Below are 27808 nucleotides of genomic sequence, written 5' to 3' on the forward strand. Positions count from 1 at the left end.
TTACCTGTTCCAAATCAAACATTTTAAGGGAAAAAAAAGACACTTGAAGAAGATTTAAACTACAAAAAGAACAACAGCATCGTAAAAGTAGTTCATACCAGATTCCTGTGCCATATGTTCCTTTTAAATAAATAAAATGTACAAATATATACAGTATAGACAGTGCTGGGTAGTAACTGATTACATGTAATCTGGATTAGGTAATATACGTTTTTATGGATTACATATTATCCACATGTCTTTACTGCCACGTTTGATTAATTTAATGTGTCCTTGTTTGAGTGCCAATGCACACAATATGATTTTATACGGGAAAGAGCACTTCAAATGTCTTTTTATGAGCTCATGAACATAATAAGGGAATAAGGGTGTGTAAGTGATGACAATATCTGCATCAACCAATCCGTTTAAGGACAGTGTGTTTACCTGAAGTGGGGTTGTACCCAGTTCATGGCCTCCTCGTCCTTGTGCAATCTTTGAGAGGTCATTCACCAGCCTCTCGAAAATATTAGCAGCATTCAGGTCACAATCATAATTAACATAGATATCTACCACACTCTGCGCATCTGTGAGAGTAGAAATAACATAGAATAACTTGTAGAAACACTCTCTTATATATATTTGAAAGTGAGATGGTAAAGGAAAACTTTCATACCAGCACATATTCTAGTGAGGGTTTGAATGACCATCCACTTGTGGTCATACGAGCTTGTGGACGTTTCCAGAATATAAAGAAAAATCTCTTTGAAAAACACCTGAGGAGAGAAAAACTTTAATTGTCAATTTTTTTTTTTTTTTACCTCATTCAAATTCATAACCAACAAAACAATAATGATTTTTCAACAATATATGGGGTTGCCAAGATACACAATACTACACAATAAATCATAACACACTCATCTGGTATGAGACACACACACACACACAAAGAGACAGGCTGAGGCAGAATGACAAGCTTTCATCTTAAACCACAGCTTAAATAAATCCACTCTGTCAGCTAGATGCTCCACAGACTGACGCCATCAGAGCAAGATGCGCAAACACATCGCGATTCGGGGGAAACTGAGTTCAGGCACCTCGATTTGCATCTTGAGATGTGTCTTGAAGTTAGACAGGAGGGTGAGGAAGATGGACAGCGACAGGTCGAACACCTCAGGGACAGACGAGACGCCGTTTTTAGACAGCGCTACGCACAGGTACTGCTTGATGGCGTTGATGAACATCTCGTTGGTTTTGAAGATGGGCCCAGCGTTCTGCAGGATGGACAGGAGAAGCTGCAGCGAGAGGACCTTGGACCGCAGCTCATGGGATCTGGAGGAAGTTGAGGAATCTTAGGTGAATAAAACAATATATTTAATACTCATTCCATATAAAATACCCATGCCAAGGCCAAATTAAACTCAGTAAAGAAGAATCAGTTAACTTTTCCCTTAATGGTGTGAAAACTGACATGGCCAAAGAAGACATACATATATATATATATATATATGTACATAGAATGTATGTATATATATGTATGTAGAAAAAATCTGAAAACTGAAAAATAAAAGCTAAATGTAAAAAAAATCTAATTCAATAATAGCATATACATAATATTAAAATAACACTGGATGATGGTTTTCTGCTGATGCAACAAATGCAACAACTACACACTTTAATTAAAATATCTCATCTAAATTAATTCAATTATTAAGTATTAAATTCAATATTAATATAATAATTCTCAAAACTTTGCAGCAACAGAATCCAAAGGCATTTTACAGAAACAGCTCCCAAACCTGTATTAACTGTAATTTTCTGGACGGTTGTCAGGGCACTTCATGTGCTGTAGACAGTTGCTAAGTGGCTTCTTAAAGATCCTTCAATGAAAGTCCATTTTATTGTCTTCTAATTCAATCATTAAAAAAAAGTAATTAAAAAAATTCAACAAAAAAAAACAACCTCTCCTCAGCAAACTCCATGATCTGAGGCATCATTCATGTCCCTAACCTCCATCTATGATTAGTGCCTTAGTACGCACCACTGATAAATACAGTCCTGCTGTAAATCAAGAGAGGTCAACAGGTCTCAGTCCATTTGACAAAGAGTGATCAATAACACTGAAACAAGCTTCCTGCCTCACTGCCTCTCAAGACACACCAGAATGAATGTCTCTCTTTCTCTTCAAATGACAGGGAAGGAACATCTCTCTTGCCCTCTGACAGCCTTATTCACCTGTTATGAGACAGCAGCTGATAAAACCACAGACAATTCTACTCTGTGCAATGCAGACTGATGCCTTCAACACTCTCGATCCAAAATATCTACAACCACAGATCTCAGATTAGGATATAACCACATCAAACTCAATCGGATTAAGACTGGAGAATATTAGTGTTATTTTTGGCACGACATTTGTCACAACAAATGAACAATTCATATTGTATACAGTCAGATGTTTGTTTGTTTTAGAAAGATGAGCTTACTTCGGATCAGGGGGACCATCTGAAAGGGGCTTCATGGAGAGCTTGCAGAGTGAACGGAATACCAAGAATGCATCCTTCTGGAGAATGTGGGAAAACTTTGCACCTGGTGCTGGACCAGTGGTAGCTACCGATTCCTGTGGGAGAAATGCTCATTTTAGAATCTTACAGTAGACAAATTTAACTGCCAGGAATATGAATCATCATCTATAGCACATAACATGCATCAACCATAAAAAAAACGAACAAGCCATAAAATTGGCGTTAGGGTCCATTAAGCATATACAACTGCCCCCAAAAAATATTTGGACACTTATGACACTTAAATTAATATATGAAAATTTAATAATAGGATTTCTGCAGAGTTTTTAAAATCCAATTTAAGAACTTTACTACCAACACAAATAAAATGAATCCTGTATGTTCATACAGAACAAACCCATTCCATCTTAAAATAAAACATGTATTTCAGATTATTTTATTTTATTAAACTGGCACACACTGACAAATCTTCTGGGCTGATTATAACATGCATGTTAATGAAATGTGTGTAGGTATGAAAATATCCTCCAAAATTTCATCGCTCGTGGCCAGTGCACTCTTAAACAGTTATGAGCAGCAGGCTCTGTCCTGTGTGTGAAATTTTTTATTTTTGTTATCACTTTGGCCATTTGACTTCTAGCAGTATCCAGTGTTTCCTATACATTGAGTTATTTGTGACGGCTTGTCACTATATCAAAACTGACTGCAACAAATAGATTTCCCAAAAGGCTTATACTTTGTTGAATAAAACAAGCACTACACGTCTGCTCCAACAGCACCTCCTGCTGGCAGAGACTTAATTTGCAGTCTGTGGGAAACACTGGTGACTGTCAGTAAATATTATCAAAAAGCATGCTTCAAAACTGTTTTGAGACATGCATTGTTATTCCAAATTGGGCTACTACTACTATTACTATTTTGTACCCTGCAATAATAATTCGCTCAAACTCGCTTTTATAATATGAATGGGAAATAGGGCTGCACGATGTGTCCTTTAAGCATCTATATCGCGATGTACGAATCCATGGAAGTCACATCGCAGGATGTGCGATGTAGGCTGTCGTAGTTGATCTGTTATTCATTAACTGTACGGGCCAGCTACTCCCCGGCCCTTGACGAATGTGATTCGCGGATTAATTGCACAGCTTAACCATCATAGAGTGAAAGTTTTTCATTGACAGGACTGAAAAATACATGCAAGTTTAACAGGGCAGAGAGAGAGAGCACGTGAGAGAGACAGAGAGAGAGAGCGCGCATGAGAGAGAGACAGAGAGAGAGAGAGCGCGCGCTGTCTTCAAACAACACGAGCGCTGTCTTCAAACAACACAAGCGCTGTCTTCAAACAACACGAGCGCTGTCTTCAAACAACACGAGCACTGTCTTGCTCTCTCTCCCTCGCGCATATTAATCAATTGACACGATGTGCTTACCCCATTTTTGTTTGTAAGAAAAATATCGCAATATATATCGCAGAAAAATAAAATATCGCAATGTCATTTTTTCCCAATATCGTGCAGCCCTAATGGAAAACGAAATAAAATCGGCCAAAAAAATTGGCATCATACAGTATATCAGCCATCGGCTCCTTGATCTCTAAATATCGGCATCGGTCGACCTAAAAAAAATGGGTAAATGCAAATTTTAAATATTCGGGACTTATGTTTTATTCAACATATACCTAAGTATTGAAATTGGTTTATGCAATTAAATATCAATACAATATTAATCAGATGTCAATCGATATTGGATTTTGCTGGTATGATAATATTGTGTTTAAAGAAAGACAATAACAAGATTGTGACAATATTATACTGAATGTGTTAAATCAGCGGTTCTCAACTGGTTTGTCCATGGGACCCACATTTTCCGATGGTCATCAAGCCGCATCCTATTTTTTCATAAATTTATGTAAAATCCTTCCCAGCTAACACACGCAGTACCAGTTAAGTGATTTATTGGTACTTTACATTTATTTCACACGTTGCATACTCATAGTTTCTTTTGCGCTTTAGTTAAGTCATAAACAGCTTGCACCGCCGCATTGCACGTGCAATTGAAGAGTGCATGCTACAAGCACAGTATAATGTCTGACAGGACATGATAGTTTGTTTTTCTGAGGTGAGAGACTTTTCTTTTTCGTAACAAGTTAAGTAAATACAGCAGAATAATGAAACTGACATTAAGCCTGACAAAATCTCATCCGATCACAGATATTGAATCAGGACAGTGCGTTTTTCTCAGGCAAGCTTTACGTAAAATGTGTCTAACAGAAGTGTCAACAGTTTTCACGTTACGTCATGTCTTTCAAAATAAAAGTCTCGCATCAGAAAAACATTTTAGAATTACGTTTTTGTTGTTGCTGATGATGTTTCTTTTACTGTACACTCCGCGACCCATTCAGAACGGTCTTGCGACCCACTTTTTCGTTGCGACCCACCAGTTGAGAAACACTGTGTTAAATAATTTTCTTATTCTTTCCTTCTTGTGTTGGGGTGACCTAAAGAGAAGATACAATTGTGTTGAATTAAAGGCCAGATACAGTTTACTGTGTAAGCAAAGAAACAGGAAAAAAGAAAGAAGAAGATTTAAAGTATAACGTAGGGCTTTAAACATTTAAAAAAAAAAAAAAAAAACTGGGACTCTTTATTTCTAAGAGTCCATGCTTTACTACTTCTAGCTGCTCATTCAAAAAGATGAGGGAGAACTGCTTTTTTACAAAACATTTCACAAGAAGCAGTTTGTTATTATAGCAAAACACTTGAGAGAAATGAGGGTATCATGGTTTGTGACATCGCAAACAAGCCCTAAAATTTAATTTTGAAGAATTCAACTGTTAAATCAATGAAGTCAGTTCTGGATAAACAATCCTGTCAAAACAATTACACGTGTAAACAAGGAGCCGTTTTACTTGTTTTCCCCATTCATAGCAGAAGTGGAAGCCGGTACCTGAGTGTCATTGGAGGAGACAGACAGCCTGTCGTCGGGTAGGGACGGAGTGAAGCTCGCAGAGATGGGCGTGCCAGGGATGCTGTTGGCGTGAACATTTTCGTTGTCGCTGCCCAACCCTCCCTCCTCTTCCAGAGAGTTTGGAATGCCCTCAGCTGGCTCAGCCTCGCCCTCACGGCTTTCCTTAACATCTGAACACAGAAAAACAGCCTTCAGGCTAGGTCCTGGTTTAAAGTGTATCACTATCAACATCAAACCACCACTAGAGCAGTCATTTAATAACATAAGATTTGCTTCCTTAAAGGGACAGTTCACCAAAAAACTTCAGAATTATTTCTGAAGGACCATGTCACACTAAAGACTCGGGTAATGGTTGCTGAATCACAGGAATAAATAATATTTTAAAATATATTAAAATAGAAAACTATGGAAGCCTGCTTCCGTCACTGAATAAATAATAAAAAAAGGTAATTGCAACTTTTGGTCTGACAATTCTGACTTCTTTCTCGCAATTCTGACTTCTTTCTCAAAATGTGAATTCTTAGAAATGAATTTTCCTTAGAACCGCATGATTCAAACTAGCAAGTGTGAGATATAAAATCAGAATGCTATAAACTCACAATTGTGAGATAAAAATCTTTTTTTAGTTTACATCTAACAATTCTGACTTTTCTCGCAATTGCGAAGTTCATATTTTGCAGCTCTGACTTTTTCCTTGCAATTCTGACTTTTTCCACTATTCTTATATTCAATATTTATAACTAAAAAAAGACTTGGAAGTTTATATCTCACAATTCTTATTTCGCAAATTGGTGTAATAAAGTTTATATATTGCCATTTTTAATTTATAACTCACATTTGCAAGTAAACTTGCAAAAAACGCAATTACCATACCTATTACATACACATAAATAAAAAAAAAAAATTTTTTTGGGGGGGCTGATGAATATAACTCACCTCCAGCAATTGTGTTCACGACTTCTTGCAAAATGCTCTGTACAATCTCCTGCGCCTTCTCTTCGTAGTTTTCTTCTTCCTCGGTTGCTTCTTTGTCATGCTCTGCCGCACCTAAAAAGACAGAGAACTATGTTAAAGCATCTAATTCTGTCTAGTCAGTCATTCATTGTGTGATAGGAGGATTTTCCCTCCAAGCACGCTCTGTAGTCACATTTAATCCACGTTATCATTTTCCCAATTTAACTTTAATAAGTGTTATTAAGAGGGGACTCCATACTGCCTGTAACTGGGTGATGTTCTGATGGAAAGCGGTGCAATTAAACTTATGTAAGACTCAGAGACACTGACACAGTTTTCCAATAATGTCATCAGAACATTAGAACACATCATTAAAAGATGTCTCATCTGTTCTGATGTCAAGCCTGAATACACGATTGATTAACTAATAATGACTAGGAATCAGAAATGCTTGTGTGTGTCTAGCAGTGTTGGGAGGAGGAGGTTAACCAACTAAAATTAGTGATTTTATTAACTTAAAGGGATATTTCACCCAAAGATGAATATTCTGTCATTGTTAACTCACCCTCATGTAATCTCAAACCAATAAGACTTTTGTTAATCTTCAAAACACAACGTAAGATATTTGTAACAAGGTTTCTGTCTCTCTATTGAAAATCCAAGTAAGCAAAATGTAGAAAATCCAACAAGGTCGCAAAGGCATCATAAACCAAATCCATATAAATCTAGTAGTTTAATTCTCATCTTGTACAAATATGTGATCACTTAATATGATGAACTGATTTAATTTAGGCTTTTATTTACCTATAAACACATAAAACATTACATTAAATCTGTATAAATCATAGTATAAAGTTATTACATCTCTGTATAAAACTTGGATTAAGTCACTCAATTTATATGGATTCATTTGGACCTTTTTGGATCTTCTACATTTTGTTTACCTGGATTCTTCAACGGAGGGACAGAAACCTCTAAGATTTTAATATAAATATCTTAATTTGTGGTTCAAAGATTAACCAATATCTTATTGGGTTAAAAATGACATGAGAGTGAGTAAATAATGACAAAAATGATTTTCATGTTATCTTTAAAATTGTAAAAAAAAAAAAAAAAAAATTAAATTAAATTAAATTAATGCATTTAGCAAACGCTTTTATCCAAAGCGACTTACAGTGCATTCAGGCTATCAATTTTAACATATCATTTAACATATTAATTGCAATGCTCTACCAATTGAGCTACAGGAACACTACAATTAATTTTATAGTATAATTTAATGCCATGTGAGCACCAAAGATGATTTTAATGATCTTATTATTTTATAAAGAATAAATCTTTAAACAGAAAATACAAATCTTTGTGAATACATCCTAAATACACCTTATACTTTACATTTTCAGTCTGGTGAACTGAGGCAATAACGAAAAGCACTCTCCTAGAATATTCCACTGGTGTCTAGAGTCATTTAGAGAAATTAGCATAACCATTTACATAAACATGGAGCCCTAAAGCTAAATTAATCTCTGCATGTTTGCGCGCTTCTCTTTACTTTGCGCAGCAGCAGTAGCCTGGTCTGCCTCGGTTTGCTCATTCTCCGCAGGGCAGAAGTCCGTGCCGTTCTCTGGTTCGGGACTCTCGTACAGTGGGGATCCCTGCTCGACCTTGCTGCCCTGGTTTCCCGGTCCACCGTTGGCCTCCGAGGGCAGGCTTTTGCCGGGGGTGTCAGTGTGCCGCTGTCCAGGAGACTCTGGTTCTTGCTGGCTGACTGGAGAATGCTGCCTGTGCCTTTCTCTCTCCATCTGCTTGGCTTCCTGCAGCTGGAACACACATACACACAAAGTCAATTCATTTTAAACATGTATCAGGGTTAGTTTACACACTCATGTTCCCTCCGGGGCAGCCGGGAGCCCAAAGCCAAGCTGATGTACATCCATTTCTCTGAACGGGAGGCAAATGATTATGTTTAGGAATACAGACGGTTCCCGTTCTTTGAAACAAAAAGCAACACAAGACCAGGATCTTATAGCATCTTACTGTATATGAAGACAATGTCTGTGCTCATAGAGACAGATGGTGGTTAGACTACGTGCACCTAGAATGACATTCCGGTCTATACACATGCTTACATTGGTGTGTTTTTTTAAGCAGGATAAGTGTATGACTCTTAAAGGGGTGGTTTACTCGAAAACAAAAATTCTGTCATCATTTACTCATTCCCATGAAGTTTTCAACCTTTTTGACATGTTTCTTCTGTGGAACAACAGAAAAGATACTGTATACACAAGGAAAGTCAATCCAAAATCGTTTATGATCTGCATGTTTTGTTTCAAGACAACAAATATGTCAAAAATCACACTTGGTTCAAATGGTCTAAATATGACATCACGGGAAAAAAAATAAATAAATTGGGCGTGGCAACTGATAAAAGAAAAATATGGCTGTAAATGAGAAAATATCAAATAAATAAAAAGCTCTGATACAACACCAGCATCTCATACTTAGTAAATCAAAACTAATAAAAGTAAACCAATACCTTGGGAGATACAACTGATTAAGCTAGGTTTGTTAATAGATTTAATAATTCAATATATACAATTTGCAATTAACATAATATCATTTTATATATTTAAAATTATAGTTATAATTTATGAAATAAATAAATTAAATAATAAATAAATTTGGTACAACACCTTAAATGTAAATAACATTAAGTCCTACCAACTCATACAATGAAACTATGGATTCAATCATTCAAAACTATGGATTGAATCATTCAATTTAAATATTTAACATTTACAAATATTTTTAATGAATTATACATTATATTTGTAATCCGTAAGATAAAAACAAAAATAAAACAAATATAAAAAATCCATCTCAACAGAGTAAATTCTCCCAGATACTTTTGTTAAACATACCGACTAGATTTGATTTATAAATTAAATAAATAAAACAATTCTATTTGTAACATATAGGGAAACATTAAACAACCTTATTTAGCAATCAGACTGGTGAATACACTGCCTTTATCTATTACCCATTTAATGTAACGGGTTTATTATTAAAGTATGATGGACAAAGACGTCCATTCTGTAGAGCTTTCGACTGAATTCAGGTGGTCTAATATGGCCTGGTCCGTGTGGTCAAAACCAGTGTTAATTTTGACACGAAATTTTAATTTAGTTTTAGTCTTAGTCTTTTGACTATAATTCTTTTTAGTTTTAGTCAAGTTTTAGTCATCTGATTTGTTTTAATTTTAGTCTTATTTTAGTCGACTAAAATTGCTTGGTATTTTAGTCGACTAAAATAAGACTAAAATCAATAACAGATTTACTAGACAATTTTTTTACAGCTGGTATAGGAAACAAACTTAACCAAAATATATAAAAGACAAATTCAACTTTATTTCAACACAACTGTGTCTTTATTTCGATTCAAAAGCTTTTATGCAGCAACAAACACTGTCATGATAATGTAAACAATAACTAGCTGCCAATTGACCATCAATAAAAGAAAAATAAAGTTAGGTCCAGGACCTTAAAGCTTACAGCTGAGCTGAACAATAAGTGCATACATTTAAAGTAAATATTTAATAAGTTGGGTGGATAAAAAAAGTAATAAGATTTTATAAGGTATTCATTTGTCTAGCAATATTGTATGTTTTAAATACTACAATATTGCTAGATTAGTATGTATAATGATAGGATGTGAACATTCATGTTTCACATGACTAATATAGAAATATTTGTGATATTGTCAACAAGTAGAACATTATAAAATATACTAAACATTAGTATTAATCAAATGTATGTATCATAATATTACGTATTAGTGTTGTGCTCTCATCTAACTTGAAGAAGGGGCTATTTTACAGTACTTTTCAGTTCGAAATATTTAATGCTACAACATCTACACTGCAGTCTTCCAATTTTGCTTAGCTCAATAAACAAAAGAACATCGTTGTGAAATTACATTTGAGAAAATGTCCAGGTGGCTCGTCTGTTAATGTCTTTTCAAATTGGTTGTGTTCTTGCCACGAATGAGCGCTCCGCGTGCTTTACACTTCGTTTTGTTTTGTTCGTCGTCAAACGTGAAGTGAGCTGTGGACATTTTGTCGCTCTTTTAGACATCACCTCTAAAATGCCGACTTCCCGGGAGCTCATTTAAAAACTGAAAACCTTTGCTTCACGTCTCAATAAGTCAGGCTCGGATTGGTTCTCTTCTCTCATGCAGTCTCGCCTGTTCCGTTTTGCCGGTTCTTTTGTTCATTCCTCTGCATCTCTTCCGTCTGCTGATTTGATTTTCGTCACAGTCTATTTTCGTCTCGTCCTTTATTCGTTGACGATAATGTCAATCAATTTAGTCATAGTTTTAGTCTCCATCAGTGCCTTCTTTTTTAGTTTTCGTTTCGTTTTCGTCCGCAAAAATATATTCGTGACGAAAATAATGACGAAAATATTTAGTCAACGAAATTAACACTGGTCAAAACAGACACAAATCTTCATTATTGTACAGCTGATTAGTTATGCATGGTGTGTCTGGCCGCGTCAGAATGTGTCATGCTCTGCCCGGACTTCTAAAACTGCATGACAGTGTGTTTTGCTTGTGCCAAAACTGCAAATGGCATCCTTTTGATTAATGCAGCAACTGTGAAACATCTAAACTGCACCTCACGGTCCTCATCCACATGCAGCTACCTAAACCACAAAGGTACAGACACATGGTGTTTGCTCCTGGTTTCAACATCCATCTCGGATGATCGGAACCCAAATGACAACACTGAATGAGATCGTAAACAAGGTCCATGATGTTTTTTGATCTGATCCCTCAGTGCAAAACGTGTCCTGAACAACAATACCCATCTGGAACATCAAAACTCAGATCCGATGACTGCTTATTATTTCAGAAAATAGTTGTGGAATTCTCCATGGAGCATTAAAATGCATGTATTAAAATGTTTCTTTTAAAATATTTGTAAATAATAATAAACATTGTATTATTTTATGATGAATGACTGTGCATATAAATACAAATAATTACATATTTTATTTTATTCATACGGTGAAAAAAATGGGGGAAACCTTGATTATTTTAAATCGATTTGTATATTTACATTGCATTTACATACAGATTTAACATTCTGAAAATACAACAAATATTTGATCAAATGTTGGTTGCTCTGTTCAGCTTTCTAATATTTTATTTCCAATACATGCTGTTCTCTCGAGCCTTTTCAGGAAGAATTCTTGAAAAAAAATTATGATTTTCGCTATAATATTAAGTGGCACAACAATAATAACAATAAAATTGTTAATATTATTTCATTTTAAAATGTATTAATGCTTTATTTATTTATGTATGTCATTATTTTTGATAAAAATATGAAATTTTTAAATCATACTGATATTGTTAAAGGCTAAACAATATCTTAAATATAATTCCAAGTCGAATAGAGCAACAAATGGAGGCATAAATCAAATGGCGTTACTACCAGGTGTCAACAGCTGTTTTCACTGACAATGTATGTCCAAAGCACCTGAGACAGATGTTACTACCAGGTGTAAACGTGGCCTTACAAATGAGAGAGAGCTGCTGGAATCACACTCTTCCACAACACGTAAACATGGTAAGACAGATGAAAGGAAGTCATTTGTAATGGAGGCGATGACAGCAGGCAGAAAATGAAGGCAATGAAGCCAAGGCAAGCAGACAGGAGCGAGACGTCTGCGAGAGATCGGAGAGAGAGAGACAGAGTGCGCGAGTGATTGATGAAACTGATGCACACAAACCAGAGAAAACTTCAGATCAAGCACATTTCAAGGCAGTCCTGTCACTCTTTACCTGACGATCTCGCTTTCTTGATGCCAAAGACCAACTGATCTTGTGATTTGTAAGCTATGTTTTGAGGGGAAAGGAGGAGGAGAGTCATCAACCAAAAAGAAAGAAGAAATGTTAGATCAAGGTGTCGTTTCTCCATATTACCACAGGAGAAAGGTCAAATGCACTCACTGCTTGGTTCTCCATGCGGGCGAATATCACATTCAGCATCTGTGTGAGGGTGGCTTTGGCCGTGGTCTGGTTGATGAGGTTCTTACTGGCCAGATAGATGTTGTAGCACGTTCTCACGGCCTGGAGAACCGTACCTTCGTGGATCTCTATGTGCTGCGAGGTCACGGCTGTGAGCAAGGCCTGTCGGGACCGGTGTAAAAAAGAAACAAACACAAATGTAACCACAGAGGACATTAAGACACAACTGTAGCCACAAATCCTAGGAAAGTATTCGGACGATATGGAGGAGAGTTGTTATTTATTACTTTAGCTGTGGAAATCTTGGTAAAGTTCAAACAGATTAGGCTCGACAAGCGGCCGCATGAAAGAGGTCAGCATCTCTCAGGAGCCGTGCTTGTCCTGCTACTCCACATTCCACGAGGAGATTTGTAAAACAATAGCTCAGGCAAATGACGCGATGGAAATCGGAGCACTACAGGTTAGAGCAGTTCTACATAAACAACAAGAGAGAGCAACCTACATACTCAAACTGAAAAAAGACTGCTTTATTTTGCTCGTGGTTAATTCTGTCATTTTTGTATATTATTATTCGGTTTGTTTGTTTTTTGGACACTAGGTAGACAACTGGAAACTGTTGAAGACAAAGACTAAAGACTAAAATTAAATCAGCACTGAATTAATAGAACCTATTAAAAATTGCCAATGCATTTAAATAAATTAAAGATAATTAAACAGAATTTCCATTTAGCAGCTGAAAGATATATTTCAACCAGTTTTGCAAAAAAAAAAAAAAAAAAAAAAAAAAAAAAAAAATTATATATATATATATATATATATATATATATATATATATATAGAGAGAGAGAGAGAGAGAGAGAGAGAGAGAGAGAGAGAGAGAGATTACAGAAAATATTTCATGTTTTTTTTCCTAAAATATTTTGTTTTAAAACGTAGTAGAACAACAACTGATTGTTTAAGTTTGTTTATTTTGATGCATAATTTTAAAGTATAATGTCGCAATAAATTAGAATTTAATAATAATAATTATTATAGCATTTCATAGAATAAATGCTATTCAATTCTAAATGATGATGAGAAAGGGATTTTCAAATTATTAAAACAATGTCAAAACAAAGAAATTTGTCATGCAATTATTATTATTTAAAATCATTATTTAATTAGAGATATATTTCTGGTCTACTTTCTTTTATGTAGTTTAATACTGCAATACTGAAGATCCTGTATAAACATCACCCAAATAACCTACCCTGAGCATTTCTGAATTGAATCAAACCAAAACATGGCATTATTTGCTCTGCATTTTTATGCGCAATCTCATATAAAAATATTTGACCTTTATAATTTGCAATAGGACGCCTTCATCCGTCTGCGGTCCTTGGAAACAGCCACATATAGTCTCTATGATCCTGTCTATGAGCTTTTTTCCAGGGGTGGTGTTGTCTGGAGCGCTGCCCGTTAGGTGACCATATGCTATGAGTTTCTGAAAAATCAGAAACACAGCGCATGAAATGAGACATCCTCATCATAAAAAGCATCCTGACACAAGTGTGTTGTAGGGCACTGACCTGTAAACAGTCTAGAGAGGTGATGACGATGCGCGGACATTTGGACTGACAGGCCAACTCAAACGGCAGGAAGTACTTATCTGCTTCAATGAAGTTGGTCTTGGATTTGATAGGCGGCAAAGTACTGGAACTTGACTTGTTGTCCCCAGCCGGTGGGCTGCAAAACAAAATTATCCTGGATTATTCCTCTTTTTCTAGCCTTCCTTAGATTTTAGATCGCTTGTAAAAGCGGCGTGCATATTTTACTTTCACTTTCAAATTAGCAGCATTTCCCTGTAAAACAACTGTTCGTTTTTAGCTAGTTTTAGTTTTTTCCCTCTTTTTCTGCTTTCACTTTTAAATAGCTTGTAAAAGCCCTGTGCATTACTTTTAAAATTAGTGGCAATTCGGCGTCAACTGCTTTAATGCAATTCAACAAAATACAACGTCAAACTTACTTAGCCTAAAAATCTTAGCCTAAACAATTGTGATTGTTGTGTAAGTTTTCCGATTTTAATTAATTAGACATGCTTATTGATTTACCATTAAAATAGTCTAAAAAGATGGAAACAGAAAAAAACTGATTTTGGAAAAAATGAAATGGATTTCAAAGGGCCTTACATTAAATTACAGTGAAACACTGCATTTTCTTTATTTTTTTTATACACAAAAACCCTTTAGTTCTGCCAGGGGTGGAAAGCCCTTGAATCTTTTTATATATCCACACTGCAGTGGATGTGACCTAGACTGCCAACTCTCGCTTAATATCCAGCCACTGTATCAGCTCGAGATGAGCAACGGATCTGGAGTGGTGCCAGGCCAAGCCAAGACTGCTGTGTGTTAGCAAGGACGAGCTTTACGATTTCCTTCAGCAAGACGACTTGATGAGTGCAGTGGGACATGGGGAAGAGGTTGGGGGAGATAAAAAGAATGAAGTTGAGTGGAGAGAGAGAGAGAGAGAGAGAGAGAGAGAGAGAGAGAGAGAGAGAGAGAGAGAGAGAGAGAGAAAGTGATGATGAATAAAGTGGAGCACTAAATGGACGTGTTGCCAAAAGAGAAAGTGACAGAGAGCAAAGCCGTGGAAGAGAAAGATGCAGTCGCTATTCATATCACACAGTTTATGAGATATGATAGTATTGTGGTGAGGTATATTATGGACGATTATGGTTCTATTATGTCATTAAAACCCAAATAATGTTTCGCTTTGGGGAACAGGAGCTCACATGCTTTTTTTGTTAAGATTCCCATTATTCATTTATTACAAATCTCGGCTGTGTTAAATTTGAATTGGAAAAATGACTCACAACTGTTGTTAACTGCTCTGAATGAGTTTCTGATTCAATGAGTCTGATTCAAACTGCTAATTACAAACGCAAAGCTGTTTTGTGATTCTGATTCATTAAAAAAAATGATCATTTATTCACAATTCATTTTTATTCTAAATTTGCAGCTTATATTTTAGCACCTATCATCTATCCAGCTAATTGTCCACAAAAACAAACAGAGAGCACAAAAATGCTGTCTATTTCACGAGGGAACATGCTCTTGAAACCACTGTTCTTTATAGTTCTATAAATGATTCAAATGAATCATTTGGCAAATCTACCACTGAAGCCATCAGTCTGACATATGGACTGAATCGGTCAAAGTATTGTAATGTGTCCCAAATTGCGAGCTTGCCCAATAATGTTTGGAGTGATTCACTGACTGAATGAGTTTGAAACAAACAAGACTGCTTTGTAAATCTTTCTGATTGACTCAGTAAGAAGAACCAAGGTCAAGCTGAATCATGGTCACTGGGCAAACAAAAAGTCAAAACAAAAGCCACTGAATGATTCACTGACTGACTGCTAACTCACAAACAAGGCTATTTTGCAAATCTTTCAGACTGAAAATATCAATAGTCATTTATTCGCAATTCATATTTACTAGAATTCACATTTTCATGTATATCATCCCTTCAAGTTAATTGTATGCAAATATGAACAGCCAACACAAGCCTCATTTTAAGGAACTATTTTTAAAAGGATAATTTATTCACAGTTCCTATTTATGAAAAGACTGCAGCTCATATTTTAGTAAGTACGATCCATCCTGCTAACTGCATGCAAAAGCAAACAGATAGCACAAAAAAAAACAAAGTTGCAAACTTGCTCTTAATCAAATGAACCATTTGCCGAATCTTAACACAGAAAACAAAATACTGTAGGAAAAACAGTCCCAAATCTCTACATTACTCAAAAGTACACACTTTTCCCATTGGTAGATGTCTACTAACTGATATGCAGCCGTGTTGTGTTGCTGTGGCTCTGAGTTAGCTGGCTGAGTCAGCGGGAGGCTTCTACAGTCTAATACACCTCTTCCCATTGGCTCGGATCTCTACCCCTCCTCTCCTCTCTTCACTTCTCTTTCATTCAATCTCATTAATCGGTCTATGGAGGGATTAGCCAGCTCATATTTTTAATTGACATAAATTGAGCTGTAGCCAGGCTACGAGGGAAAATACTAGAGCTCCGCCGGGCTCAGAGATTACCTCACACACATCTCTCATTTAGCCTGAACTTTCACTGTTTCTCTCTCTGCGCTCACCAAATCAAACCCTCCAGAGTAGAGTTAAACCAAGTCGCTAATCAGGCAGAGCTCAAATAGCGCCATAGGCATCGTACAACAATGAGACATCTGAGGAAAAGAATCATCTAGTGCCGTTTTAAAAGATTCAATACAAGTTAAGATCTATGGAGAGCATTTGTGGCTACCCAGAAAATATATTCAAATGTTCTTAAATTTGTAAAAACCGTAATGCATTTACAAAAGGAAGACTGAGGCAAGAGAAAAAGCTGAATTTTCCAGCTCGTACTTCTGTGTATATCATCTATATTTTACGTGGCTTTGCATGGTTATGTGTTGAAATTTGTGTAGCTTTGCTTATATGTTAACAGGTACAAGTCTATTAGTGTTTATTGTAATGTTACATAGACATCTCCGCTATAAATGTGTGCAGAGTGAGTGTGCTGAAAGCGAGAATCACTAGGTGTGTTTACATGGACACTTTTTGCTTCCATCGGAATGAATTCATTCTGATTGACGAATCCGAACGTAGTGTTTACATGAACGGTAAATAAAGTGATCGGGTTGACGTGGGCGTATACATGTCACAAGCTTCTGATTGGATTTACTCTTTTGACATGCGCACACTGCATGAATATACGGTTTCCCGCTGCTGTTTTAAAAAGCACACGTTATATTTATCTACTTCGGGTCCTAATTAGGCGACGACCAGCACATGAACTGTTGTGCTGCTTAACTTTACTTTAGCAAAAAAAAAAAAAAAAAAAATGTAGTAAAAGTCTTAAACGAGGACTGGTGGGACTTTATAATGACAGGACACTTATTTATGACACTTCGTTCACCTAGTTCCATGCGTCATACATCATTACGCTATTTCTACGTCACTGCGTATGCGCAGTACTTTCCAGTTTCGGTTTTCAATCCGAACAAGTGTTTACATGTTCTCTCGCTCGGATTACAAAAGGGATAAACCACCCCTTACCATCCGATCGAAATTTTAGTCGGATCAAGCCAATTCAATACAATTGACGTGTTTACATGTGACATTTTTATTCTGATTGTGCTTCTAGTCCTATTATGATCGGATTAGAAGGGTCCATGTAAACGCAGCTACTGATACCAATACTACCGATCTGTCTCAATTAAATAGTTTTTCCCCCCAATATTTGACCATAGATATCAATTTTAATATTTATTAGACTTTTAAAAAATAACAACTTCTAATTTAAGTGAACTTAAAACAATCTTCACATAAACCATTATAATAAATGTTATAATGGCATTATTTTAATGACAAATGTCGAGAGCGCATTATTGTGCATCCACTCGAACGAGGATTTCCTTTGCTTTCACACAATACCGGACGCTCTAACTGTCTCCTGTGCACTCACAAATCTCTCTGGGCTCATGCGCTAGATATGAATTGTTTTCAAACCTGAATTAAACGTTGTCAAAAGATATCCACCAATCAGATTTCAAAGATGGATCTGTAATTTCTTTACAATTTAATACTTCTTAGTCATAATAATCAAATATTATAAATCAGTCGGGCGCTTGGATGATTTGGAAATAACCTAGTTTATCTAAATACAAACAAAAAAGCATATAAAGTTATTGTGGTCATAATATAATAATAATAATAATATATTTATTTTGTATAGCGCCTTTAAAAGTAGCTTTCTCAAAGCACTTTACATGCAAGCATAACAGCAAATGAATAAACGCAATGTAAGTACAAGAAAATAAACGCATAAAATCAAGTTCATGTAAAAGCAATCCTAAAATAAAATGTTTTAAGAAGAGATTTAAAAGTCACTAATGAATTTCCTTCCCTGATGTCGGCCGGGAGAGAATTCCAGAGCTTAGGAGCATAGACAGAGAATGCTCGGTCACTCCACGTATGAAGCCGTGTCTTCGGAACAACCAATAGACCACTCTGAGAGGAGCGCAGATTGCGACGTGGTGTGTAGGGGATTAATAAATCAGTCAAATACTCAGGTGCCAGATTGTGTAGAGATTTATAGGCCAACATAAGGATTTTAAAATCAATACGGTACCTAACAGGTAGCCAGTGCAGGGACTCCAAGACTGGAGTTATATGCTCCCTGGTCTTGACCCCAGATAGTACTCTAGCAGCTGAATTTTGAAGATATTGCAATTTATCCAGTGATGATTTAGATACCCCATCTAGAAGACCATTGCAGTAGTCAATGCGCAAAAAGACAAAAGAGTTAATCAACTTCTCAGCTACCGAAAAGGATAACATAGGTGGTAGCCGGGCTATATTTCTGAGGTGATAAAACGATGTCTTAACTGTTTTCTGGACAAAAGGCTCAAATGACAGTGTGGCGTCAAATATGACACCCAAATTCTTTAATTTGGACTTAAACTCCAGTGCAAAGCCATCAACAGACAGAGTAGGAGACCCAACCTTTCGCAGTTGATGTGGAGATCCAAGGAGCATGACTTCTGTTTTTGAGCCGTTTAGAGAAAGAAAATTATTGGACATCCAAATCTTTATCTCAGCAATACAGTTAGAAAGATGCCCGATGTTCACTTGCTGACCCGGTCTAGTATGGATAAAAATCTGTGTATCATCAGCATAAAAGTGATAGTTAAGGTTGAGGGATTGTAGTAATTGAACAAGTGGAAGGATGTACATACTAAAGAGTAGAGGACCCAAGACTGAACCTTGTGGAACACCGGTATGAACAGAACCAACCTTGGACCTATAACCACCCATAAAAACAAATTGACTACGGTCAGTGAAATAGGACTTGAACCAGTCAAGAACAGTCTCTGACAAGCCAAATACATGTTAGAGGCGATTAAGTAGTAGGGCATGGTCAATAGTGTCGTAGGCTGAACTGAGATCCAAGAGAATGAGAATGGACGTGGAGCCGGATTCGGAGGCAATTAGTAAGTTATTAGCGACTTTCACCGATGCAGTCGGTGTGGCTCAAATAGTTTATTTTCAATTAAGTGTTTGTTTAATTGAGCTGCAACCACACCCTCCAAGATTTTAGACAGAAATTATAGATTTGAGATTGGGCGATAATTTGACAGATTTTTCACATCAGAGTTTTGCTTTTTTAAAACGGGAGTAACCGCAGCAGTTTTAAGTGCTGCTGGCACCTCCCCAGTTGACAAAGAGTCATTTATTATAGCAAGAACTTAGGGACATAAAGGACCAAAACAGGATTTAAACAGGCTACCAGGCATGGGATCAAGTATGCAAGTGGTAGCTTTCATACCAGAAACCTGGTTGCAGAGCATTTCAGGTTGTAATAAAGTAAATTTGGATATAGGAATGCCAGAGAACCTAGGAGTATTAACTGGTAGATCTGCAGACCTCAAGGAATGGATATTTGTGCGAATATTGTAAATTTTTTCACTGAAAGATTTGAGAAACTCATTACACAGCCCGTCAGATAAAGTCATAGAACTGACACCATCTGCTTTAAGCAGACTGTTAATTGTATGAAATAGCTTCCTGGGATTGCTTTGATTATTATCAATAATGTTTGAGAAATAGGCAGATCTTGCAGTTTCAATGGCTACTCTGTAGTTTGACAAGCAATCTTTCCATGCCTGGTGGAACACATTTAAACCAGAGTGACGCCATTTTCGCTCTAATTTCCGACACACAGCCTTCTGTATATGCAAGTCACCATTATTCCAGGGGGCTGACTGTGCAAATGAAACATTACGTGTTTTTACGGGTGCAAAGATGTCTTCTGCTCCTCTTGAGGATAAAATTTTAGCATTCAATAATGTCCTTACAGCCAACTTGGACATGTCAACTAAAGAAGAGACAATCGAGTTTGCAAAGGTAGCATGATCAATTGATTGCCATTTACGGAAAGAAATAGTTCGTGAAGTCTCTCTACTAGACTGAAATGTCTCAATATTAAAAAAGATAGCTAGATGATCAGAAAATCCAGCATCCACAACAGAGAGATTAGAAAGAGATGAGTCATTTGCAATAATTAAATCTAACATGTGTCCTTTACAGTGAGTGGGGACATTAACAAACTGAGAAAAATTAAAACAGTCCAAGAGTGATAGAAAATCCTTGGCCAAGAGACAGGCTTTCTGATCTACATGCAAGTTAAAATCACCCAGAATCAAAATTCTCTTAAATCTGACAGACAATATAGAAAGAAGATCAGCAAACTCAGACAGAAAGTCCTTATTCAGTTTAGGAGGTCGGTAGATAGTGACCATGGCAGAATGGAGAGCAGAGTGAGTATCCGACACATTTAAAACTTTTGAATGTCTTGTTTTAAAAGGAGGAACGGACACAGGGTGAATCTTGTATTGCAGTTTGTAAAGAACTATAATACCACCACCTCTACCTGTAGTTCGTGAAACGTCAATGAGTCCAAAGCCCGCTGGAGTCAAAGAAAACCATCGTCCTGTTTGTGCCATGTTTCTGTGATGAAAAACAAGTCCAGCTTATTGTCCATGATAAAATACGCCAGTAATAGAGCTTTGTTGTTCACAGAGCTTTGTTGTTAACGCGGCTTTTAAAGGGCTTATAGACGGCGCATCACAGAACTGCCGCTCATACGGCAGAGCAGAAAAGTTAGTAAGATCAACCCTGGAGGATGACAGTCTTGTAGTCCTTCGTCGGCAGTTCAAAACTGGGATGGAAGATGACGAGGAAGAGATGTAGCTTCGTCCTGTGCTCCGATGAATATACCGCTTGGGCCGCAGTAATCCAGCCCTGTCACAGCAGTCGTAGGTGTCCCCCGACAGATAGTAATTCCGCTTCAAGGATAAGAGCTGGCGAGAGGTGTACTGTAAGGCCATGTTCATTAAAGCCTCGTCTGCATCAGCTCCCAATAAGCCTATCTGTGAGTCCACAGAACCGATAGAAAGTAACCAGGCCAACACCAAGAAAAACAATTTCCCGGCAAACATGAAGAAAGCACGCTGCATCCCAGCGGAGAGAGAGAGAGAGGAGCGGCAGCCAGAACGCGCCAGCCAGAACGCGCCAGCGTACCCTACTCACCCGGATGCTAGGGGAGTGCTATATGTATTGTGTACATGGATTGATACACAATACTTAAGATACTTAATAAAGTTACAATTTGTAAGATATTTGCAGTAAAATTTCCAAAAACCACTAGGCTAGTGTTATATATTTTGTCCAGCTGATTACTAACAATATCTCTAATGTTTTCAACTACTTGTAAATTATGAGAAAATTCCCATTCTAAACAGTGACACGGGCAGTGCAGTCGCCTGTCAATGACGTTAGTTACCCTTTGTTACAGCCTTTACTGATGTAGAAACCACATGAGAACAGTGTCATGGACAAATGCGCAAGTAGTGTCTAGGGTCCGGCAAACCACTAGCTTGCTTCAAGCAGTTCCTTATTTACTTCTTGCACGTTTATGGTGGATTGTGTTACTTATTTATGGAACATAATTACTGTTTACCGTCTGCCGCTGGTTCCGTCTACAAGGACATCTCCCGTAAACGTAAGCGTACGGGCCAACCAAACGACCCCAAGAAGAGTTTGGGACAAGAGGAGAGTTAAGAGCTAGGATCAATATAGGTGTTCTAGAAGGAGAGAGCTTCGCGACAAACTTTAACTAGAAAGAGATGCTGATCTTGCTTGCGTTTTACTCCACAGGTGAGTTGTTTTGATTCGTATCTTTACAGAAAACGTATGTTATTATAACGATCAACAAGATTCGTATTATGGGGCATACACGGCAAACGCAGGGCATCACATCTCTAGACCCGCGCGAGGACGCGTCTGATCCATAGTCTGATCGCGTCTTTGCATCCGTTAAATCCATGATTTATATTTCCGTCTGATTGATGGCCGTCAGCGGTTGGGTAGAAGACAACAAATCCCATCATTCCAAGCTCCTTCTTAGCATCATCAAACCACGCGATTGTTATTGTTTTGGTAGTGCGCCCTCTCGTGGCAGGTCCTACAACCTGTACCTTTAAGTTTACTTAATTAGTTTACTGAACAAACATTTGAAACACTTACTCAATTTATGTTTCTATGACAATGTGTAGTTAAAGATTCAAAATCACAAAAAGTTTTGCTTTGATAAATGGTGTTTTCATAAAAAACTGGTACTAAAAATAAAACTATTGTTTGAAAGGAGTACTCCTTCACTTCAAAACAGAAATCACTAAACAACAAAGGGAAGAGACACCAAAAGACATAGATGTGAAAGCAAGACAGATGGGGTGAAACAGGTGAGCTGTGAATTAATGGATGTAGAGGGTGAATGAACGCTGTCCCTAGGAGGCGTCTGAGATGAAGGGCCTCAGAACGGGCTGCCTTGGCCCAGCCGAAAGCCCTGAGCAAAGTACATCTCATTCCTGTGTCCTAGTCACACAGCAAGGTCTCCAAGCACATTAACTACACAGGCTGTGAGGGGTGTTTCTCATCGGCACTGAACACACACTCACAAATCACAATGAGGGCAGGGCAGCAGCCAAAACATAAAGGGGCTGCGTGTGGTTACTCTCTGGAAAATGTCAGCGCTGCATTACAAGCATTGAAGCTGACAACAATAAATGGGGATTTTGAAATACATGTTCAATATCTCAACAGCTAAGGTGTGGCTTAAGATATCGACTTACCTTAAATTCTCAGATTCCGCCTTGATTTCCTCTGTAAAAGAAAAAGAAAATATTCACATGAGTATGATGAAAAGAAATAAATAAATAACCCACCCTATAGGAACTAATGCAGTTGAGTTAACGCTAGATATAAGTACAGACTTAAAACAGATGGTTGACTTGTTTACCATCTATGACCAGGGAACGAGAGCTTTTAAGATATAATATAGCATTATTAAAATCGTTTTTCTTAAGCATAATAATAAAAAGAATATTAGATAAAAAACTATATTAGAATACGTTATCTAATTGTATATATTTTTCCTAAAATTGTATAATGTATTTGTTTTAGGACAAACGTTTCTTTACTTTAATATATATTTGTGTATATAAATGTTTAGACAATTTTGCTTTATATTTAATAAAAAAAAGAATAATAATAAATCCCACACCAAGGGACTTTGACTTTCAAAGTCAAAGTCAATAAAAAAAAAAATCAAATGGTCAAATGCTCATGAAGTGACTGTCAGAGCAGTTCTGGAGATGTTGTTCATGTGTTCACATCCTTATTTAGTGAGACAGCAGATGTCTGGAGCGTCACGCGTGTGTAAAACAGATGAAGACGCGCTTCTGCGCCATTTATTAACAGAGACACGCAGAACCTGCAGGATTCATATTTAAACACACTGTTCTGGCTTAATATTTACAGATATTAATCCATATCATGATTTGATGTAAGTGCAATGACCTATTTTTGATTAATTCATTAAAAAATTTGCAAATTCCGTGTCATTCTGTGTTAAACTGTAAATTCCATTTTTAAGACTGTATTCAGCGATTCCCTCTGCGTTTTCTGCATCGAGGAAATAATAGGGCCCTAGTGGTGGTGTGCCTGCTCTATCTTGCAATGGGGACACACACCACGACGTGCTCTACGTTTGCCCCTGCCCTCAAATCAAAACACTGCTGACTCCTTGCAGTATGCGATTTCAGACGCAGTGCTTGTGTCTCCTTCCGCTTTGTGGGTGACGTAAACGCGTTGTGTCGTGAGATTTTAAATAAATTAAAAGAGGCTTCGAGGCCTTTGCCTCTATAATTTTTTGTAATAGAGTTACTCGAGGAATCGTTTCAGCCCTATTAAGCAGCAAACTATATTAACACTAACATTAGTGGCATGCCCGGATGCAAGCATTTCCTGCCAGTTTAAGTTCAGAGATGAAGCCTGCTGACTAGCAGTCGGGATCTAAACTCAAAACGAAACAACTGCCATGAATCGTTTTTGAATTTTTAATTAAAAAAATATATATATTGTTATTCTGTTTTTGAGAATCGATACAGTATCACCAAACAAAATATTGGAATACTCGTGTGTATCAATATTTTCCCACCCCTACTTGTATTCAAGGAAGTAACAGATGTAAGGATAGTACAACAAGGATATCACTTTACTCCAAAGTAATGAACTGAAGAACTGAATTGAAGAATGAATGCTGTATCATATGCAGGTAATCACAGTCCCTCAGTCCCTCTCTCTACATAATACGGTGAGTTTTTAAAATATTAATATATTTTTCAATAAAGCAAGTATTTAAAGAAGCAACTCAATGTTGAATAAGTGATGGAGGCTTGGGCTCAGCTGTTAAACGGTCAACCTAAGATTTGAATCCGTAGCGGAAGGAAGTAGTTCTGCACAGAAGAGGGTTTTAAAAGACAATTTGTTGTCGTTTCTTATATATTTAGACACTCATGCCATCAAAATGTTGCATAAACGCAATATCATACTCGCAGCAGTGGGATGTGGCTGTCTATAAGAACGCCTGTGATTACCAAATCACAGCCATGCTGACATACAGCCATTTTATGCTGCTACGAGTGTGATACTGCTCATATATACATTTACATGCACTTTCTAGAAAAAAGAGGCATTTGCCTTTTTTCACAGTAAGCTTCTACTATTCCACAGTATTATTGGTAGTTAAAAGCTAAATTAAATCAGCAAAAATATTTAATAATCCAAGACGCAAGTGCTCAGTGACACCAAACACACAGACAGCTTGCTCAAAACATCATTCTGTCGAGAGCTATTTTCACTGCTAACACTCCAGAATTTAATTACGCATTGCCCCTTTAACACCTCTTCCTCTGAAACCAGTCATTAACTGCATCAGAAATGCATTCAGAGTGTTGAAAAAATTTACTAACGAGAAGCCCAGAGTCTAAGGTACTCGCTACAAACTTCTGAAAGCTTCTACATCACATAAATTAGACTTTAAATCAGCTTTAACACCTGGATTCATTAGCGTACAAGCACTTTGCGCTGCCACACGTCGCTCATGCCGTTACTCACAGGTCAAGATTTCTGACTACTTCAATCTGTGCTGGTGTTTTCAAAGAAGTGTGGATTGAATATGTTTATTCTGAACAAGAGCCTCTGGTCTCAGCGAGCAGCTGCAGTCATGAATGACTAAGTGCTCGGCACGGGAACAATGTAATACTGTAGAAAGAGCACTCTCCTTCCTCCTCTCGACAGTAAACAATGATGAGTATAGCAGCATAATGACATCTACACGCTTTGCTGACAGACAGCCCTCCAACATGGACAGAATATCAAGCACTGGTGTCTACTTACACTCACATCATTCTCAATCACTATGCAAGTGTTTCCAAAAATATTAGGAATATGGCTTAGACCATAGTGCAATATTGGTATCAACTATAATAAATATTTTTTAAATTAGCAATAGAGGTCTAACTATACTTCGGAAGCAGAGAACAATATTTTTTCCCAATTTACACACTGGTTTCTCTTTTTGGTGACTTCATGGCTTAACTGGTGACATAACTACGACATTGCATGCTCGTAGTTTCTTCCGCGATTTGACATAAAATGATACATGCTATAGCACGAGCTGGCGTATTTGTGCGTGCAAATGTAGAGCACACGCAATGAGCCCAGTACAGTTTCCGCAGTAGTTTGATTTGAGCCTGTAACTGAGGCAAAGTTGGAGTTCGCGTCTTCAGTTAGGTGTGGTCAATGGTGCGTTTAAAAAAACAATTGTTCTTGTGAAGAAAAAGACTGAAACAGCAATTGTGAGTGGAGTTGCCAACCCCAGCGTTAACTGCCTTTAATATCTTTATCGCGTCAATCTGAAAAAATGTATCGCCTGGATTAACACACTAATTTTGACAGCACTAATATAAATACATAGAAATAAGTATATAAATAAATTGTTTACATTAATACAATTAGTAAATAATTCAAATATGAAATGATACTTAGAAATAGGTCGCACAAAATTGTCCCAGTACTTTATTACTAAACATTTAGTTCTGGAACTAACGCGGTGTGAAAGGCCCTTATGTGCCCGTTTTAGAGAGACTTGAGTTAAGAGTTGCTTTGTCCACATTCTTTTGAGCCATAAAACTAGTGTTATCAGATAGTTTGTCTTTGGTTGCTTTAGAACCAGAGGCCTTGTCTGCCTTTTTAAGGTGGTAGTTGTATTTCGGTGGAAGGGTCCAAAGATCCTTTTGTTATGCTGCGTTTCCACCGCAGGAACTTTACCCAGGAACTAGGGACTTTGGCCTGGTTGTGTGTTTCCACTGCAGGAACCAGGAACTAAATAAAGTTCCGGGTAAAAAATACCCCTCAGAAAGTCCCTGCTGGCGAGTTGGTACTTTTTCAATGTTCCGGAACTTTCGGGGCCGGGGCGCTAAACATCATGATTGGTCGAGTACGCGCAAGCACTGGTTGAGTCAACCACCATTTATTCGGATCATTTTCATAATATTACTGTTATTGTGTCATGAAATGTAATTTTAAAAGTATTTCAGGCGAGAATGTAGTTGTTTAAAACTCAAATCTGTGGTTTATTTATAAAGACAGTGCCTATTTAAAAAATGTGTTTCACCGATCTCGGAGACGGTGAGCTCCACGCGATCAGCGAGAGCTCAGTGTATCCGCAGAGAGAAGTCTCTACTCGGCTAGACCTTCTGATGTGTGACACTGGCTCAGATGTCTCTTTAGTGGTTAAACATAAAATATAATTTGTTTTGGGTAAATCTAAAAGGTTATCTTTGGTTTGTATTCAATTTATCTATATATTAAAATGAAAATAAAAAAGGCAAATTTATATAATATTTCGTAAGGTCACCAGTCTATTTGCCTAATCTTCCCGGTACTTTACACCACATTGGAAACGCAGAAAGCAACAGGTCTGGGGGGAAAAAGTTCCTGGTACAAATGTTCCGGGTAATTTCGGTGAAAACACAGCATTAGATGAGGGGGGCGTTAGATGTTTTCTTTTAAATATAACAAATAGTTAAGTGTCTGATCCAAATGCTACAATAGTTATGTGTCTGGTCCAAATGCTACAATAGTATCACATTTTCCAGAAAATATATTTGGCAGCACAGCTGTTGCCAACATTGATCATTCTAATAATGAATCAGAATATAAATTATATTTTAAATGATATTAAAAGAGAAATCATTATTTTATATTGTAATAACATTTTGTAAGATTAATGTTTTTTTCTGTATTTTTAATCAAATAAATGCAGCCTTGAAAAGACTTCTTAAAAAAAAAAAAACTGATCCCAAACTTTTGACCTGCATTGTGTGTGTATTATATATATGTGTGTG

General features: G+C 37.0%; 1 protein-coding gene across 1 annotated transcript in view; it reads right to left on the minus strand.

Moving 5' to 3' along the window:
- Positions 1-212: 212 nt before the first annotated feature.
- Positions 213-27808, minus strand: part of LOC128013070 (brefeldin A-inhibited guanine nucleotide-exchange protein 1-like) — a 42926-nt gene continuing 15330 nt past the window's right edge. The window contains exons 4-15 of the mRNA XM_052595797.1: positions 23189-23219; positions 14024-14180; positions 13792-13938; positions 12438-12617; positions 12270-12323; positions 7978-8245; positions 6408-6518; positions 5451-5641; positions 2466-2599; positions 1077-1311; positions 656-755; positions 213-566 (exon numbers count right to left, since the gene is read on the minus strand). Coding sequence (XP_052451757.1) covers positions 214-566; positions 656-755; positions 1077-1311; positions 2466-2599; positions 5451-5641; positions 6408-6518; positions 7978-8245; positions 12270-12323; positions 12438-12617; positions 13792-13938; positions 14024-14180; positions 23189-23219 — 1961 coding nt within the window. The 3' untranslated portion in view covers position 213. The remainder of the gene's footprint in view (positions 567-655; positions 756-1076; positions 1312-2465; positions 2600-5450; positions 5642-6407; positions 6519-7977; positions 8246-12269; positions 12324-12437; positions 12618-13791; positions 13939-14023; positions 14181-23188; positions 23220-27808) is intronic.

This window comes from Carassius gibelio, chromosome B24 (assembly GCF_023724105.1).
Source record: "Carassius gibelio isolate Cgi1373 ecotype wild population from Czech Republic chromosome B24, carGib1.2-hapl.c, whole genome shotgun sequence".
Classification (NCBI taxonomy): domain Eukaryota; kingdom Metazoa; phylum Chordata; class Actinopteri; order Cypriniformes; family Cyprinidae; genus Carassius; species Carassius gibelio.